Source organism: Oryctolagus cuniculus, chromosome 6 (assembly GCF_964237555.1).
Source record: "Oryctolagus cuniculus chromosome 6, mOryCun1.1, whole genome shotgun sequence".
Lineage (NCBI taxonomy): Eukaryota > Metazoa > Chordata > Mammalia > Lagomorpha > Leporidae > Oryctolagus > Oryctolagus cuniculus.
Window position 1 is genome coordinate 62,564,794 of NC_091437.1, and position 13,616 is coordinate 62,578,409.

The following is a 13,616-nucleotide window of genomic DNA, read 5'->3' on the forward strand; positions in this document are numbered from 1 at the left end:
CTTCTGGCTCTGCAGGGCACTGTTTGAAATTGAGGGTGTGTAGATGTTGGAGCAGGGGAGTGACCCAGCCAGGCTAGGTTTGAGAATGGTCTTTCCTTCTGAGGGGCTCCACAAATCAGAAGCCAGCTCAGCCGGTGGTGAGGCTGTGTGGGGAGTGGGGAGGTTGGGGCCCTCTCCTGGCTGCCTCCAAAGGCCTGATCTCAGAACAACTTAGAAGTACAGGAAGGAGAGGAAAGGGAGCCCCGGGGTGCCGCTGAGAGCCTGACTCTGGGGAGGGCGGAGATGGATCTGAGCCCACAGATGATTGATCGGTCCCTCCTTGCAGACGCTGCCAGTCGGCTCCCTGGTGTTCACCGTGCTGGCCGAGGACAAAGACACGGGGTCGGCGGGGGCCGTGGTGTACTCCATAGAGAAGGTACGCGGGCGTCCTGGAAGGTGACCTGCGGGATGTCTGCATCCTGACTGCTGCTCACAGCCACTAGGGGGCAGCATCTCCACAGAGAACCCACAGGGTCCTGGAGCCTCTCAGCCCTCCTCTGACCCGTGACCCTTCCCCTGTGTACTGAGTCTCCCTTTGCCCAGCTGCCTAAGGAGGGTGCCTGCCCCTCACCCTCCTGCCCAGAGCACTGTCTGGGCCCTTGATAAAAGCTAACATCCCCGCACCTGGCGGCTCATGCACGCCTGACCCCACGGAGGAGGCGATGGCGGCTGGGAGAGGCGCTGGGTCTGGTCCAAGGTCACGCAGACAATAATGGGAAGGGTGGACCCTGTTCTAAGACAAGTTTGCTAGTGGCAGCTGCATCTGTGGAGCACTAGCGATGTGCCTGCCCATCTCTTGTCTTATCGAGGTCATCTCACCAGCCCGTTTCCCAGAGGTGGAAGTTGAGGCTGGGACAGGCCATTTGACTCGGTGGCACCTGCATGGTCAGTGAGTGGGAGAGCCGGGATTGGATCCTGCGTCTCTCAGAGCACGGTCAAGGGCAGGGCTGTCCTGGGCCAGCTTGTCCGCTGTGTGCTCTGCCTCAGGTCATCCCTAGCACTGACGACAGCCAGCACCTCTTCAGGATCCTGGACAACGGCTCCATCATACTCAACGGCAGCCTCAGTTACAACAACAAGAGTGCCTTCTACCAGCTGGAGCTGGAGGCGTGTGTGAGTGCAGGTGCAGGCCGGGTGCCGGGGTGCCTGGGTCCACGGCCTGGGCTCATGCAGGGGCCGTCTCCCCCCACAGGACTCGGGCGGCTTGTTCAACAACAGCCACACCATCCAGTGCTCCTCGCCTGTCTTCCTATCCGTCACGATCATCGACGAGCCTGACCTGGACCCGCAGTTCATCAGGGAGTTTTACTCGGCCTCTGTGGCTGAGGACGCAGCCCAGGTGTGCTTGGGGGCCTGGTGGGGGAGGGGGGCTCTGGGGGAAGCAGGAGGGGAGGAGAAAGGGTCAGGGCCACTGACCATGCCTCCTACCAGGGGACTTCGGTGCTGACGGTGGAGGCCGTGGACAGCGACAAGGGCATCAATGATCCTGTGACCTACAGCATCTCCAGTGAGCATGGACGCGTCCCCAGGGCGGGGCTGTGGTGGCGAGGGCCGGGGTAGGGCTCCACCAGACGCTCTGCCTGCCTCCTTGCCAGGTTCCACAAGGCCTGGCTGGTTTGACATTGGGGCAGACGGGGTCATCAGGGTCCATGGCTCCCTGGACCGGGAGCAGCTGCTGGACGAGGATGAGGAGGTGCAGCTGGAGGTCACGGTCAGTGAAGCCACCACTGCCACCCCCCCCATTGTGTCCCCACCCTCAAGCCTCTGAGTTTTGGGCTCACTCCATCTGAACACTGGTTCTCTGGCCTCTGCTCTGTACATCAGGCCACTGAGACGAACCCCAACATCTATGGGCAGCAGGCCAAGGTGAGCACGTGGGTCACCCTGGTGGTGACAGATGTCAATGACCACACTCCTGAGTTTTACAACTGCAGCCTCCCAGCCTGCACCTTCAGTCCCCAAGAAGCCCAAGTCAACTTCGTGGGTTACGTGGATGAGCACGCTTCCACCCGCATCCCCGTCGACAGCCTCACCATGGTGGCCTATGACCCAGACAAGGCAGGTTCCCCTGGGGGCAAGGACAGGGAGGGAGGGGGCGGAGAGCCAATGGCAGGTGCATGGGGGAGAGGCGGGCAGTGGAGCCGAGGACGATGATAGAAGGGGATTTGGGGTGATATTTGGGAATGTCGGATGGCGTGGTTAGTGTTGGCTATTGGGTTGGGTGGAGCATGGTCTCTGGTGATGTGGGGTGGAGGTGGTGGGGGTGGGGGTGAGGTCAGGTTGGGGAGGGTTTTTGGGATTGGGGGAAGCTGGGCAGTGTTGAAGCCAGAGTGCTCTGGGTGAGTGCCAGCCTGGAGGGCACTCACATGGAGGCTGGGGCTGGGAGCTGGTGACCTGGTGGCGCGATATGATGAGTAAGCATGGATGGTCAGGCCATGCAGCAGCCCCTGCTGATCATGGTGAACCATGGTCTGAAAATAGGAAGCAGAAAATTCCAGAAATAAACAATCCTTATGGTTTTTATTTTCTTTCAACAGATTTAGTTTTTGTTTTTGTTTTTTGAAAAACATAGTAGAGAGAGAAAAAGACACACAAAGAGAGGAGAGGGCCAGCACCGTGGCGCAGTAGGTTAATCCTCTGCAGGCAGCACTGGCATCTCTATGAGCGCTGGTTCGAGTCCCGGTTGCTCCTCTTCCAATCCAGCTCTTTGCTATGGCCTGGGAAAGCAGTAGATGGCCCAAGTCCTTGGGCCCCTGCACGTGCGTGGAAGACCAGGAAGAAGAACCTGGCCCCTGGCTTCGGATTGGCGCAGCTCTGACCATTGTGGCCATTTGGGGAGTGAACCAACGGAAGGAAGACCTTTCCCTCTGTCTCTCCCTCTCAATGTCTATAACTCTACCTCTCAAATAAATAAATAAAATCTTTAAAAAAATTTAAAAAAAGAGAGGGAGAGATTTTCCATCTGCTGGTTCATTTCCCAAATGACTGCAACAGCCGGATTTGGTTCAGACTGAAGCCAGGAGCCCGAGCTCCATCCTGTCTCCCATGTGGAGTGGGTGGCAGGGGTACCTCCTCTGCTGCTTTCTTTCTTTCTTTTTTTTTAGATTTATTTATTTATTTGAAAGGCAGAGTTACAGAAAGGCAGAGGCAGAGAGAGAGAGAGACAGAGAGAGAGAGAGAGAGAGAGAGAGAGAGAGAGGTCTTCCATCCACTGGTTCACTCCCCAGATGGCCACAAGGGCTGGAGTTGCACTGATTCAAAGCCAGAAGCCAGGAGCTTCCTCCAAGTCGCCCACGTGGGTGCAGGGGCCCAAGGACTCAGGCCATCTTCTACTGCTTTCACAGGCCATAGCAGAGAGGTGGAGTGGAAGTGGAGCAGCCGGGGCTGGAACCAGCGCCTGTATGGGATGCCGGCACTACAGGCGGCTACTTTACATGCTATGCCACAGCGCCAGCCCCCTCTGCTGGCACCTAGGCACATCAGCAGAGAGCTGGATTGGGAGCGGAGCAGCCAGGACTCCAGCCAGTGCTCCGATACAGGATGCTGGTGTCACAGACCGTGCCGTGCCACAATGCCGTCTCTAATTCACACATTTTAGATATTTTTTATTACAGTATACCATTGTCATTGCTTTACCTTATCGTTATCTTACTGTGCCTAAGTTATCAGTTGAACTCTATCACGGGTATGCACGGATGGGAAATGTGCACAAATCCTCGTGTGGTGTTTGGTGCTCTCCGTGTCTCACCGTCTGTGACGCGAGGGGCAAGTCTGACACGGCAGCAAGTGTTGTGTGAGGATGGTCCTGCGTGGATGGGGCATGGGTGTGGTGAGTGGTGCTGGTGCTGACTGAGGTCCTCGGGCCGGCGATGCTGGTGCCAGGTGGTGCTTGGCACTGCTGTGCCGGTGGTGGCAGCTAAGGAAGGTTGGTAGGAATTCTCTGTGGGAGCAACGGGAAGGGTCCTGGGAGCCGCAGTGCCTGGGAACGTCCCCTTTAGATGAGCCCACATTGGCAGGGACCACGGCCTTGTCAAGCCCCTCCCCGCTGTGGGACCGCCTCAGGCAGGAACCCTGGGAGGGGCAGCAATGCGGGTGGGTGCGTGGCAGGGCGCTGGGTGCTGACTCCACAGCCCACCCAACAGGGCAACAATGGCACTTTCCTGCTCACGCTGAGGGGCCCAGACGCCGAAGCCTTCAGTGTCTCCCCGGAGCGGGCAGCGGGCTCGGCTGACGTGCAGGTGCTGGTGCGTGCGTCGCAGCTGGTGGACTACGAGACAAAGACGGTGATGCTGGTGCAGGTGAGGGGGGCTCAGGGGACCGCGGGCAAGGGAGGGCCCCCCGGATGGGGGCTGCTCAGGACCCCCGTGCTGCCTCTTCGCTGTGTCCTCAGGTCGTGGCCACTGACTCCGTGAGCCAGAACTCCTCCGTGGCGATGGTGACCATCCACATTAGGGATGTGAATGACCACAGGCCCTCGTTCCCCCAGAGCTTGTACGTCCTCAGTGTGCCAGAGCACAGTGCCACTGGCTTTGTGGTTACTAACAGCATCCACGTGAGTGATGACGGACATGATGGGGCCAGGCTGGGGACGGGGTTGGTGGGGATGCCTGGGGGTGGGGGAGGGACCTGGATGGTCAGAATTGTGTGGCCCTGTTCGTGTCTGTGGCCTCTGATGGCACTGGGTCCCAGCCGGCATGAATGTGCGGGAGCCCACCAGCCCCGTCTCCAGTGGGCAGCTGCCATGGCCTCCACAGCATCCCACTGTCTCTCTGCCTCACAGGCCACGGACCCCGACACGGGCGAGTGGGGCCACATCACCTACAGCCTGCTCCCGGGAAACGGGTAAGGTCCCGGGGGTGGGGGGTGGCAGCTGAGGGGTGTGGACTCAGGCCCTGCCTCTTCCGGCCTCGCCATGGAGTGAGGGTGGCCAGAGAAAATACAGGCCACTCAGTTAGGTTTCCATCTCAGAAAACCGACTGCTTTTTCTTTTTAAGATTTATTCATTTATTTAAGAGGCAGAGTTACAGACTGAGAGAGGGAGAGACAGAGAGGTCTTCCATCCACTGGTTCACTCCCCAGATGGCTGCAATGTCTGGAGCTGAGCCGACCCAAAGCCAGGAGCCAGGAGCTTCTTCTGGGTCTCCCACGCATTTGCAGGGGCCCAAGCACTTGAGCCATCTTCCACTGCTTTCCCAGGCCATAGCAGAGAGCTGGATTGGAAGTGGAGCAGCCGGGACTAGAACTGGCACCCATATGGCATGCCGCTGCTGTAGGCAGAGTTTCAGCCTATTACACCACAGTGCTGGCCCCAACAAGGAATACTTTCTTAACAAAAATTTTTTTAAAGATTTGTTTTGTTTACTTGAAAGGCAGAGTGACAGAGGGAGATATGGAGAGGGGAATCTTCCATCCATTGGTTTACTCCCTAGATGGCTACAGCAGCCAGGGCTGCACGAGGCAGGAGCCTGGAGCTCAATCTGGGTCTCCCAATGGATGTCAGGGGCCCAAGTACTAGGACCATTTTCCTCGGCCTTCCCAGGTGCACTAGCAGGGAACTGGATTGTAAGCAGAGCATCCGGGACCTGAACTGAGTCTGTGATATGGGATGCTGCTATGGCAGGTGGCAGCTTAACCTGCTGAGCCACAGCACTGGCCTCAAAGTTTTTAGGTCAATCAATTAAGCAATCTGAAAGACATAGTGACAGGGAGAGACGGAGAGGGAGGAAGGGGGGTATCTTTCATGCACTGGGTTACTGCCCAAATGGTTGCCACAGCCAGGGGTAGACCAGGCCAAAGCCAGGAGATCTGAACTCCGTCCAGGTCTCCCTTGAGGGTGGCAGGGGCCCAAGCACTTGGGCCGTCCTCCACTGCCTTCCCAGGTACACTAGCAGGGAGCTGGATTGGAAGCAGAGCATCCAGGATTTGCACAGGTGCTCCTATAGGGTGTGGGCATCCCAAGCAGTGGCTTAAACTACTGCACCACGACGACCACCCACAAACACTTTTTTATTGGAATGAGTGCATTATTGTGTTTTCTGTTCTTATCATGAAATGCCCGAGGCTGGGTAGTTTGTAGAGAGCTGTGTTGAGCTAACATTGCTGGAAACTGAAGGACGTGGTACCAGCATCATCTTCAGCTATGTTCTGGTGAGGACTTCGTGACAGATAGCACCACAAGGGCGGGCCACAGCATGTTAGGGATCATGGGAATAGGGAAACCAGAGAAGGGAGGAGCCAATCTTGTGACCCCCACCAGGCCCCACCTCGTAAAGGTCCCACCACCTCTTAACGGTGCCACACTGTGGAACAAGCCTTGGGGGACAAAGTCAAGCCATATGGAAACCATAGCAATAAGAATGTTGTACATGTGAGAGGCCTTGAAACGGTTCATGGGAAGGGTGCATTATCTTTTAGTTCCAGGTTCCCATAAGCTTTTTGAAATACCCCCCACCCCATTTTGCGTGGGACAGGCAGCACATGTGTGTCCCTGTGTATCTGAGAGTCACCCGTAAGAGAGCATTCTGTAATTCCATCTGCTACATCTGGCCACCCTGAGCAGGGCAGACCTCTTTGCAGTGGACCCAGACTCGGGGACTGTGACGGTGAGGGATGGAGTGCTGCTGGACCGGGAGACGCAGGCAGTGTACTACCTGACGCTGCAGGCGGCAGACGGCGGCAACCTGTCGGCCTCCGCCTCGCTACAGATCCACCTGCTGGACATCAACGACAACACCCCGGAAGTCAGCGGCTCCTACAACATCTTCGTGCAGGAGGAGGGGGGCGAGGTCTCCGTGACTATCCAGGTGCGAGCCCACCTGCAGCACGGCTGGGCAGGAGGAGGGGCCACGCCCAGTTCTGCAGTCCTGCCAGCCGCGGTGGAATCTGGGCTCTGCCAGGAGACCCCGGGGAATGATGAGATGATGGCTGCAAAGTGCTTAAAGCAAGCCCTCAAAAGCACTGCTGTTTTATGTTCACTCTTCTGCCCCTTTCCAGAAAGTAAGATATATATATATATAACAAAGAATATAATATAATATAATATAATATAATATAATATAATATAGAAGAAAGCAGAGTTAGAACCCACTGTCCAAAGGGTAAAACCCAAAGGCAGAGTTGTAACATGGCTGCTAAGATTTTTCTTAGATTTATTTATTTATTTGAAAGTCAGAGTTACACGGAGAGAGAAGGAGAGACAGAGAGAGAGAGAGGTATTCTATCTGAAGGTTTACTCCCCAATTGGCCGCAACAGCCGGAGCTGCACTGATCCAAAGCCAGGAGCCAAGAACTTCTTAGTCTCCTACGTGGGTGCAGGGGCCCAAGGACTTGGGCCGTCTTCCACTGCTTTCCTAGGCCATAGCAGAGAACTGGATTGGAAGAGGAGCAGCCAGGATCCGAACCAGCACCCATATGGGATGCCGGCACTACAGGCAGTAGCTTTGCCCGCTACGCCACCACGCCACACCCCAAGAATCAGTTCTTTTAAAAATAGTTTTAAAACACAGCACTAAAGTAGTGTTCCTGGGAACAATCAGGCTTCCCACTGATTCTGCGTTGTTTCCTTGAATTTGTGAATGTCTGTGATGTCTCCCTTCCCACTAGCCTGTCAGCTGTCTCAATGACAGCTCTTCTCCTAAAACAGGGCCTGGAATGCTGTCGAGTGCCAGCAAGGTTTTGGGAGGCGAAGCAGCCTCGTGCTCGGGACCTGAGGACCTTGTGTGGCTGTTGGCTCCTCTTAGACGGGAGATGGAGGCTGGGAGAGCGGACAGCACCCCGCTGACTCCAGCCACCACTGCCCGCTGGCTCATGGCTCATGTCCACTCTGCTCATCTGCACAGGCCCAGGACAAAGATGAGCCCGGCACCAGCAACAGCCGCCTGCTCTACAGCCTGCTGCCCGGCCCCCACAGCCACAACTTCTCCGTGAACCCTGATACAGGGCTCCTCACGAATCTGGGGCCCCTGGACCGAGAGGCCATTGAGCCTGCCCTGGAGGGCCGCATTGTGCTGACCGTGCAGGTGGCTGACTACGGCGTGCCCAGTCGTAGCACCGAGGTCAACGTCACGATCACTGTGGAGGTGAGGCCTGGCTCAGCCAGCAGCAGGCTGCTGCAGGTGCCCAGTCCCTCCGGCCCCAGGGGAGCCACGTTTTTGTCCTTTGCCATACGGGAGGAGAAGGGGTGGGTAGAGGAGAGAGTCGTGTAACCAGACTGGGCCAGGCTCCTGGCTCTATACTTGGGAGCAGCCCCAAGAGCCACGTGGCCACAAGCATCAGAGAGTGTGATCTCAGGGGAACTGGAGACAGAAGCAGGATTAGGACTTGTGGGCTGTCCTTGGGAAGTGATGGGCCACACAGAAGGCAGAAGCAGAACCCTGCTCCCTGCGAGCAAGTCCTTGTACCTCCGGGAGCTGCCTGGGGGAAGTGCTACCCCACCTTGCAGAGAGGGCGGGCTGTGTGTGTGTGTGAGAGAGAGAGAGAGAGAGAGAGAGAGTGAGCGAGGTCTTCCATCCACTGGTTCACTCCCCAAATGACCGCAATGGCCAGAACTGCGTTGATCTGAAGCCAGGAGTCTGGAGCTTCTTCTGGGTCTCCCATGTGGGTGAAGGGACCCAAGGATTTGGACCATCTTCTACTGCTTTCCCAGGCCATAGCAGAGAGCTGGATCAGAAGTGGCGCAGCCAGGACTTGAACTGGCACCCATATGGGATGCCGGCACTGCAGGCCACGACTTTGACCTGCTGCATCAGGCCCTAAAAAACTGTATTTCTTTAATTTATTTGAAAGGCAGTGAATCAGGGAGAGAGAGAGAGAGAGAGAGAGAGAGAGAAACAGAGCTCCACTGGTTCACTCCCCAAATGCCCACAACAGCAGCCAGGACCAGGCCAGGACAAAGGCAGGAGCATGGGACTCCATCCAGGTCTCCCATGTGGGTGGCAAGGCCCCAAGGACTTGAGCCATCCCTTCTGCCTCCCAGGATCTGCACTAGCAGGGAGCCAGAACAGACAGTGGCCGAGCCCAGGCTGTGAACCCAGGCCCTGTGCTACAGGCTGCAGGCGTCCCTTAGCTGCTGGGCCAAGGGCCTGCCCCTCCCAAACCTTTAGAAGTCCGTTTGCACATCTCATTGAGAGGGAGGCTACTTTGTTTCCCAAGGTGTTTGTTTTGTGGGACTCCAGTAGGCGCTCAGATAAGGGGTGAGGGCACCCCCAAGCGGCAGCTTCACCTTCTGCACATCAACACCAGCCCCAGCTCCCTCCTGAAGGCTGCACCTCATCTGCGGAGTGGGCAGTTCCCTGTGCTTGAGACACAGAGGGAAAGAGAGGGTCCCGGCCTTGGCCTCTGGCAGAGGAGTCCCTGCCTTCTCAGAGGGGCCTGAGGAGGCTGAACTCCCAGGGCTCCAGTTGCTGGCGCTCAGGCCCGCCTCTGCCCGCAGGACATCAACGACAACCTGCCTGTCTTCAACCAGTCCAGCTACACGTTCTTCGTCAAGGAGAGGGATCCAGGTACGCCCTCCCTCGCTAGGCTGGGCATCTGGGTTGGGGCCCTCCTGGAGCGGGGCCTGAGGGGGTGGAGAGGCGGGGCTTCCTCCGAGCTCTGCCCCTTGACCCGCAGGTGTGCTGGTGGGAGTGGTGGAGGCCTGGGACGCGGACCAGACAGAAGTCAACAACCGTATCAGCTTCAGCCTGTCGGGGAGCAGCGTGAACAGGTTCATTCTGCAAGGCTCCGTGCTGGGGCCTGGGCGTGCCGAGGGCCGCCTCTGGCTGCCGCTGGACGAGAGCCTGGACTACGAGAGCCAGCCCTTCTTCTATCTGACTGTGAGCGCTGAGAACCCGGGCCCTCAGGACCAGGAGGCCACGGCGGAAATCAACGTGACAGTGGTGGACGTGAATGACGAACCACCCACCCTGGTCGCAGCCTCGCTCCAGGGCATCCGTGTGGCCGAGAACGGCTCCCAGCACGGCCAGGTGGCCGAGGTGCGGGCCCAGGATGTGGACTCCACGGCCCTGCTGCAGATAAAGCTCCTAAACACCATCTGTGCCAAGGCCGGCGTCGCCGTGGGCAGCCTGTGCCATGACTGCTGGTTCTCTGTGATGCCCAACGGCTCCGTGTACATCAACCAGAGCGAGGCCATTGACTACGAGGTCTGTGACCTGGTCACGCTGGTGGTGCAGGCCTGTGACCTCCTCACGGATCCTGGCTTTCCGGCCTGCAGCGACAATGGTGAGGGGGCCTGGCCTGCCAGGCTTGGCGGCTGGCAGCCTAGGGGTCCTGGGATAGAACCTGGGCTGGGACCCACAGGTCTGGGTTCAAATCTTGGCTCCAGAGTCGCCCATCCCTCTCCCAGCGTCAGTTTCCCACTGGTTGGTGGAGTTGGTGTGGCTTGGCTGTGGCGATGACGTGAGAAATCACAGATAAACACCCGCTGCAGAGCCTGGCACGCAGCAGTGCCTGCATGGTGCTCTGCTGTTGTTAGGCAGTGTAAAAGCAAGAGCACGCTCTGGCCAGACGTGTGTTGGCATGTCACCAAATCGTGGGTGACCATGGTGACAGCCAGCGCACGCTGAGTCTTTGCAGCAGCCAAGAACTGTGGCAAGCACCTGCTGAGCATTTCCTCATTTCATTCCTGCCCCACCCATGGGGCAGCTGACTCCTAGCCAGTCTCGCAGATGAGGAGGTTGAGACATTTTTCTTAAACTACTTTTTTAAGATTTATTTTATTTATTTGAAAGAGTTATAAAGAGAGGTAGAAGTAGAGACGGGGGTGGGGGGTCTTCCACCTGCTGGTTCACTCCCCAAATGGCCGCGATGGCTGGAGCTGGGCCGATATGAAGCCAGGAGTCAGGAGCCTCTTTCGGGTCTCCCACATGGGTGCAGGGGCTCAAGGACCTGAGCCATCTTCCACTGCTTTCCCAGGCCACAGCAGAAAGCTGAATCAGAAATGGAGCAGCTGGGAGTTGAACCGGTGCCCATATGGGATGCCGGAGCTGCAGGCCAGGGCTTTAACCCACTGTGCCACAGCACCAGCCCCAATGTGGACATTATTTTATTTGAAAGACAGAGAGACAGAGACAGATCTTCTATTTGCTGGTTCACTCCCCAGATGCCCTTCATCTGGGTCTGCCAAGTGGGTGGCAGGCACCCAAGTTCCTGACCCATTTCGGGTGCCCACCAGGATCCACAGCAGCAGGAGGCTGGAGTCGGGCGTGGAGCCAGGACTTCAGCCCAGGCTCTCTGCTATGGGATGCGGGCATTCTGAGTGGTCCCTTTACCGCTGTGTCAGAAGCCCGCCCCGTGTGGCCATTTCAGCACCCAGCTGACGCCGCTACAAAGTGTCAGTGTGACGTTTTGGTCAGCTGAGACGCACCGAGGCCAGGCCCGAGCCTGGCCCACCGCTCTGGTTGTGTGGCTGTGACACGCCACTCACCCCCAGCAAGGACGGAATGTGCACTCGAATTGGGACTGGGGAGGGAACTGTGTGACACTGCAGGGGCGTGGCTGAGGCCATGGGGGGCGGGGCTCTGGGCCCAGCCTGTGTGGAGCCCCCAGCCAGCTTCCCTTCTGTCCCCAGGAAGCCTCCCCATAACGATTGAGGATGTGAATGACAACACACCTTATTTTGTGCTTGGCAACAAGACTTTTGGTAAGCAGCAGGCCTGAGTGTCACCCTGCCGCACACACACACACACACACACACCCCTGCTCCCTTGGGACCCCACACACCCTCACCGCCTGCCTCCCTCCAGGAAGGAGGGACTACATTTTCATTCTAGCTCTGCTCCTCTTGATCTCTGGCCCTGGGCTGAGCCCTGGCCTCTTTGGATCCCAGTTTTACCACCTGTACAATGGGAGATGGATGACTTGCTAACTACTGGCTGTCGTGGGGGGGGGGTCCTTTTTTGATAGAGAAGTTGAAGGCAGGTTTGGTGGGGACAGGCGTTGAGCCCTGAGCCAGTTTGTGGCCAGCACTGGGCCAGGTGGGCCCTGCCCGAGCCCCACTGACCTCCTTCCTGTCTGACTTGCAGTCATCATCCCAGAACTGGTGTTAATTGGCCAGCAGGTGGCGACTGTCCAGGTGAGTCCGTCTTACCAGGCTCTGTGGGTCACATGAGCCCCGAGGGACAGGGGGCTAAGGCGTTCAGGTCTTCTGGCTGCCCGCAGAGTGTTTGAACCCTAGAAAGGAGACATATGGGCTGCCATCTATGCAAAAGAAAGCTCTAGAACAGAAACAGACACCAGCCTGCCTGATGGGATCATCGCTAGCTGTGGAATGTAGTGTCCACACAGATGTCATCACCGTAGGTTCCACTTTGCAGGCCTGACTTTCCCCACTGCCACAGAATTCCTGAGTATTACAGAGAAATCCTGATCAACTGAAACTCAAATGAGTTCCTTGTAGTTAATTTCTAGGACTTGTAATCGTAAATGCACTTGCCTTTTCTTTCTTTTTGTTTTAAAGAGCTATTTATTTGAAAGGCAGAGTAACAGAGGCAGAGAGAGAGAGAGAGAGGTCTTCCATCCGCTGGTTCACTCCCCAACTGGTTGAAATGGCCAGAGCTGGTCTGATCCAAAGCCAGGATCCAGGAGCTTCTTCTGGGTCTCCCACATGGGTGCAGGGGCCCAAGGACTTGGGCCATCTTCTACTGCTTTCCCAGGCCATAAGCAAGGGACTAGACTGGAAGTGGAGCAGCGAGGACTTGAACTGGTGCCCATATGGGATGCCAGCCCTGCAGGTGGTTCTTCACTCGCTGCGCCACAGCGCTGGCCCCACCCCTACCAGTTTTGGTACTGATGTGTTTATTGGAGGGCCGGGGCTGAGCCCCCCGCACAGCCCTGAGTCTGGGCCTGGCTGGACCTCTTACTCACCCGTGAAGCCGCCTCACCCTCTGTGACTCAGTTTCCCTCCCCAACAAGGAGCTGGCAGCACCAGCAGGTGGTCTCTGGCTGCTGCTTCCTACGCTGTGACAAACACATGGGTGTAGGAGACAGATGGGCCTGGCCTTGCCCACTGAGAGCTGTCCCACGGCCAGTGTCTCTCATAACCCCAGTTTCTTGTTGGGCAAGGATAGCGGTTTGCCAATCCTCAGCCAGCTACACTCCAGCGTCATCAGTTCAGCCATGGCATGGAACCCTCTCCTTTAAATTGACTGCTTTTTGAAACATAAACCCTGGCTCCAGCTTCTCTCTGAACAGCAGGCTCGTGGCTCCGTGGGTTGGTTATGCTTTTCTCTAGAAGGCATTGGAATGAACATAAATGCATGCCCCCGCCCCGACTCAGCTCCTGGTCGCCCAGGAGAATCCACAGTCACGTTAGGGAGGGATCTCAGGGCAGGCGCCCGGCACACAGTAGGTGCTTAGGAAGCCAGAGCGCTCCCCAGCATAGCATCGTGTGCGTGGCAGGTGTGGTGGGAGCTGGTAGGATTTGCTTAGGGCACAGTGATCTGTCAAGCTGGGGTAGAGCCTTGTCCAAGCCTAGATCTGCGGAGCAGCCACACCGATGATCAAACACTTGCTTATTGCGTGGAGCTGGCAGGGGCAGGAGGAAGGCTGACAGGGGCTAGGGGCCACCGCAGCCTCAGACC

General features: G+C 57.3%; 1 protein-coding gene across 1 annotated transcript in view; it reads left to right on the forward strand.

Annotated features, from left to right (window-relative positions):
* The window catches only part of CDHR2 (cadherin related family member 2), a 39,011-nt gene that overhangs the window by 19,938 nt on the left and 5,457 nt on the right, over positions 1-13,616 (forward strand). The window contains exons 7-21 of the mRNA XM_070076434.1: positions 326-415; positions 1,027-1,152; positions 1,232-1,378; positions 1,471-1,546; positions 1,635-1,750; positions 1,864-2,097; positions 4,182-4,337; positions 4,430-4,591; positions 4,820-4,881; positions 6,599-6,842; positions 7,878-8,117; positions 9,470-9,539; positions 9,649-10,257; positions 11,606-11,677; positions 12,060-12,109. Of these exons, the coding sequence (XP_069932535.1) occupies positions 326-415; positions 1,027-1,152; positions 1,232-1,378; positions 1,471-1,546; positions 1,635-1,750; positions 1,864-2,097; positions 4,182-4,337; positions 4,430-4,591; positions 4,820-4,881; positions 6,599-6,842; positions 7,878-8,117; positions 9,470-9,539; positions 9,649-10,257; positions 11,606-11,677; positions 12,060-12,109 (2,454 nt within the window). The remainder of the gene's footprint in view (positions 1-325; positions 416-1,026; positions 1,153-1,231; positions 1,379-1,470; positions 1,547-1,634; positions 1,751-1,863; positions 2,098-4,181; positions 4,338-4,429; positions 4,592-4,819; positions 4,882-6,598; positions 6,843-7,877; positions 8,118-9,469; positions 9,540-9,648; positions 10,258-11,605; positions 11,678-12,059; positions 12,110-13,616) is intronic.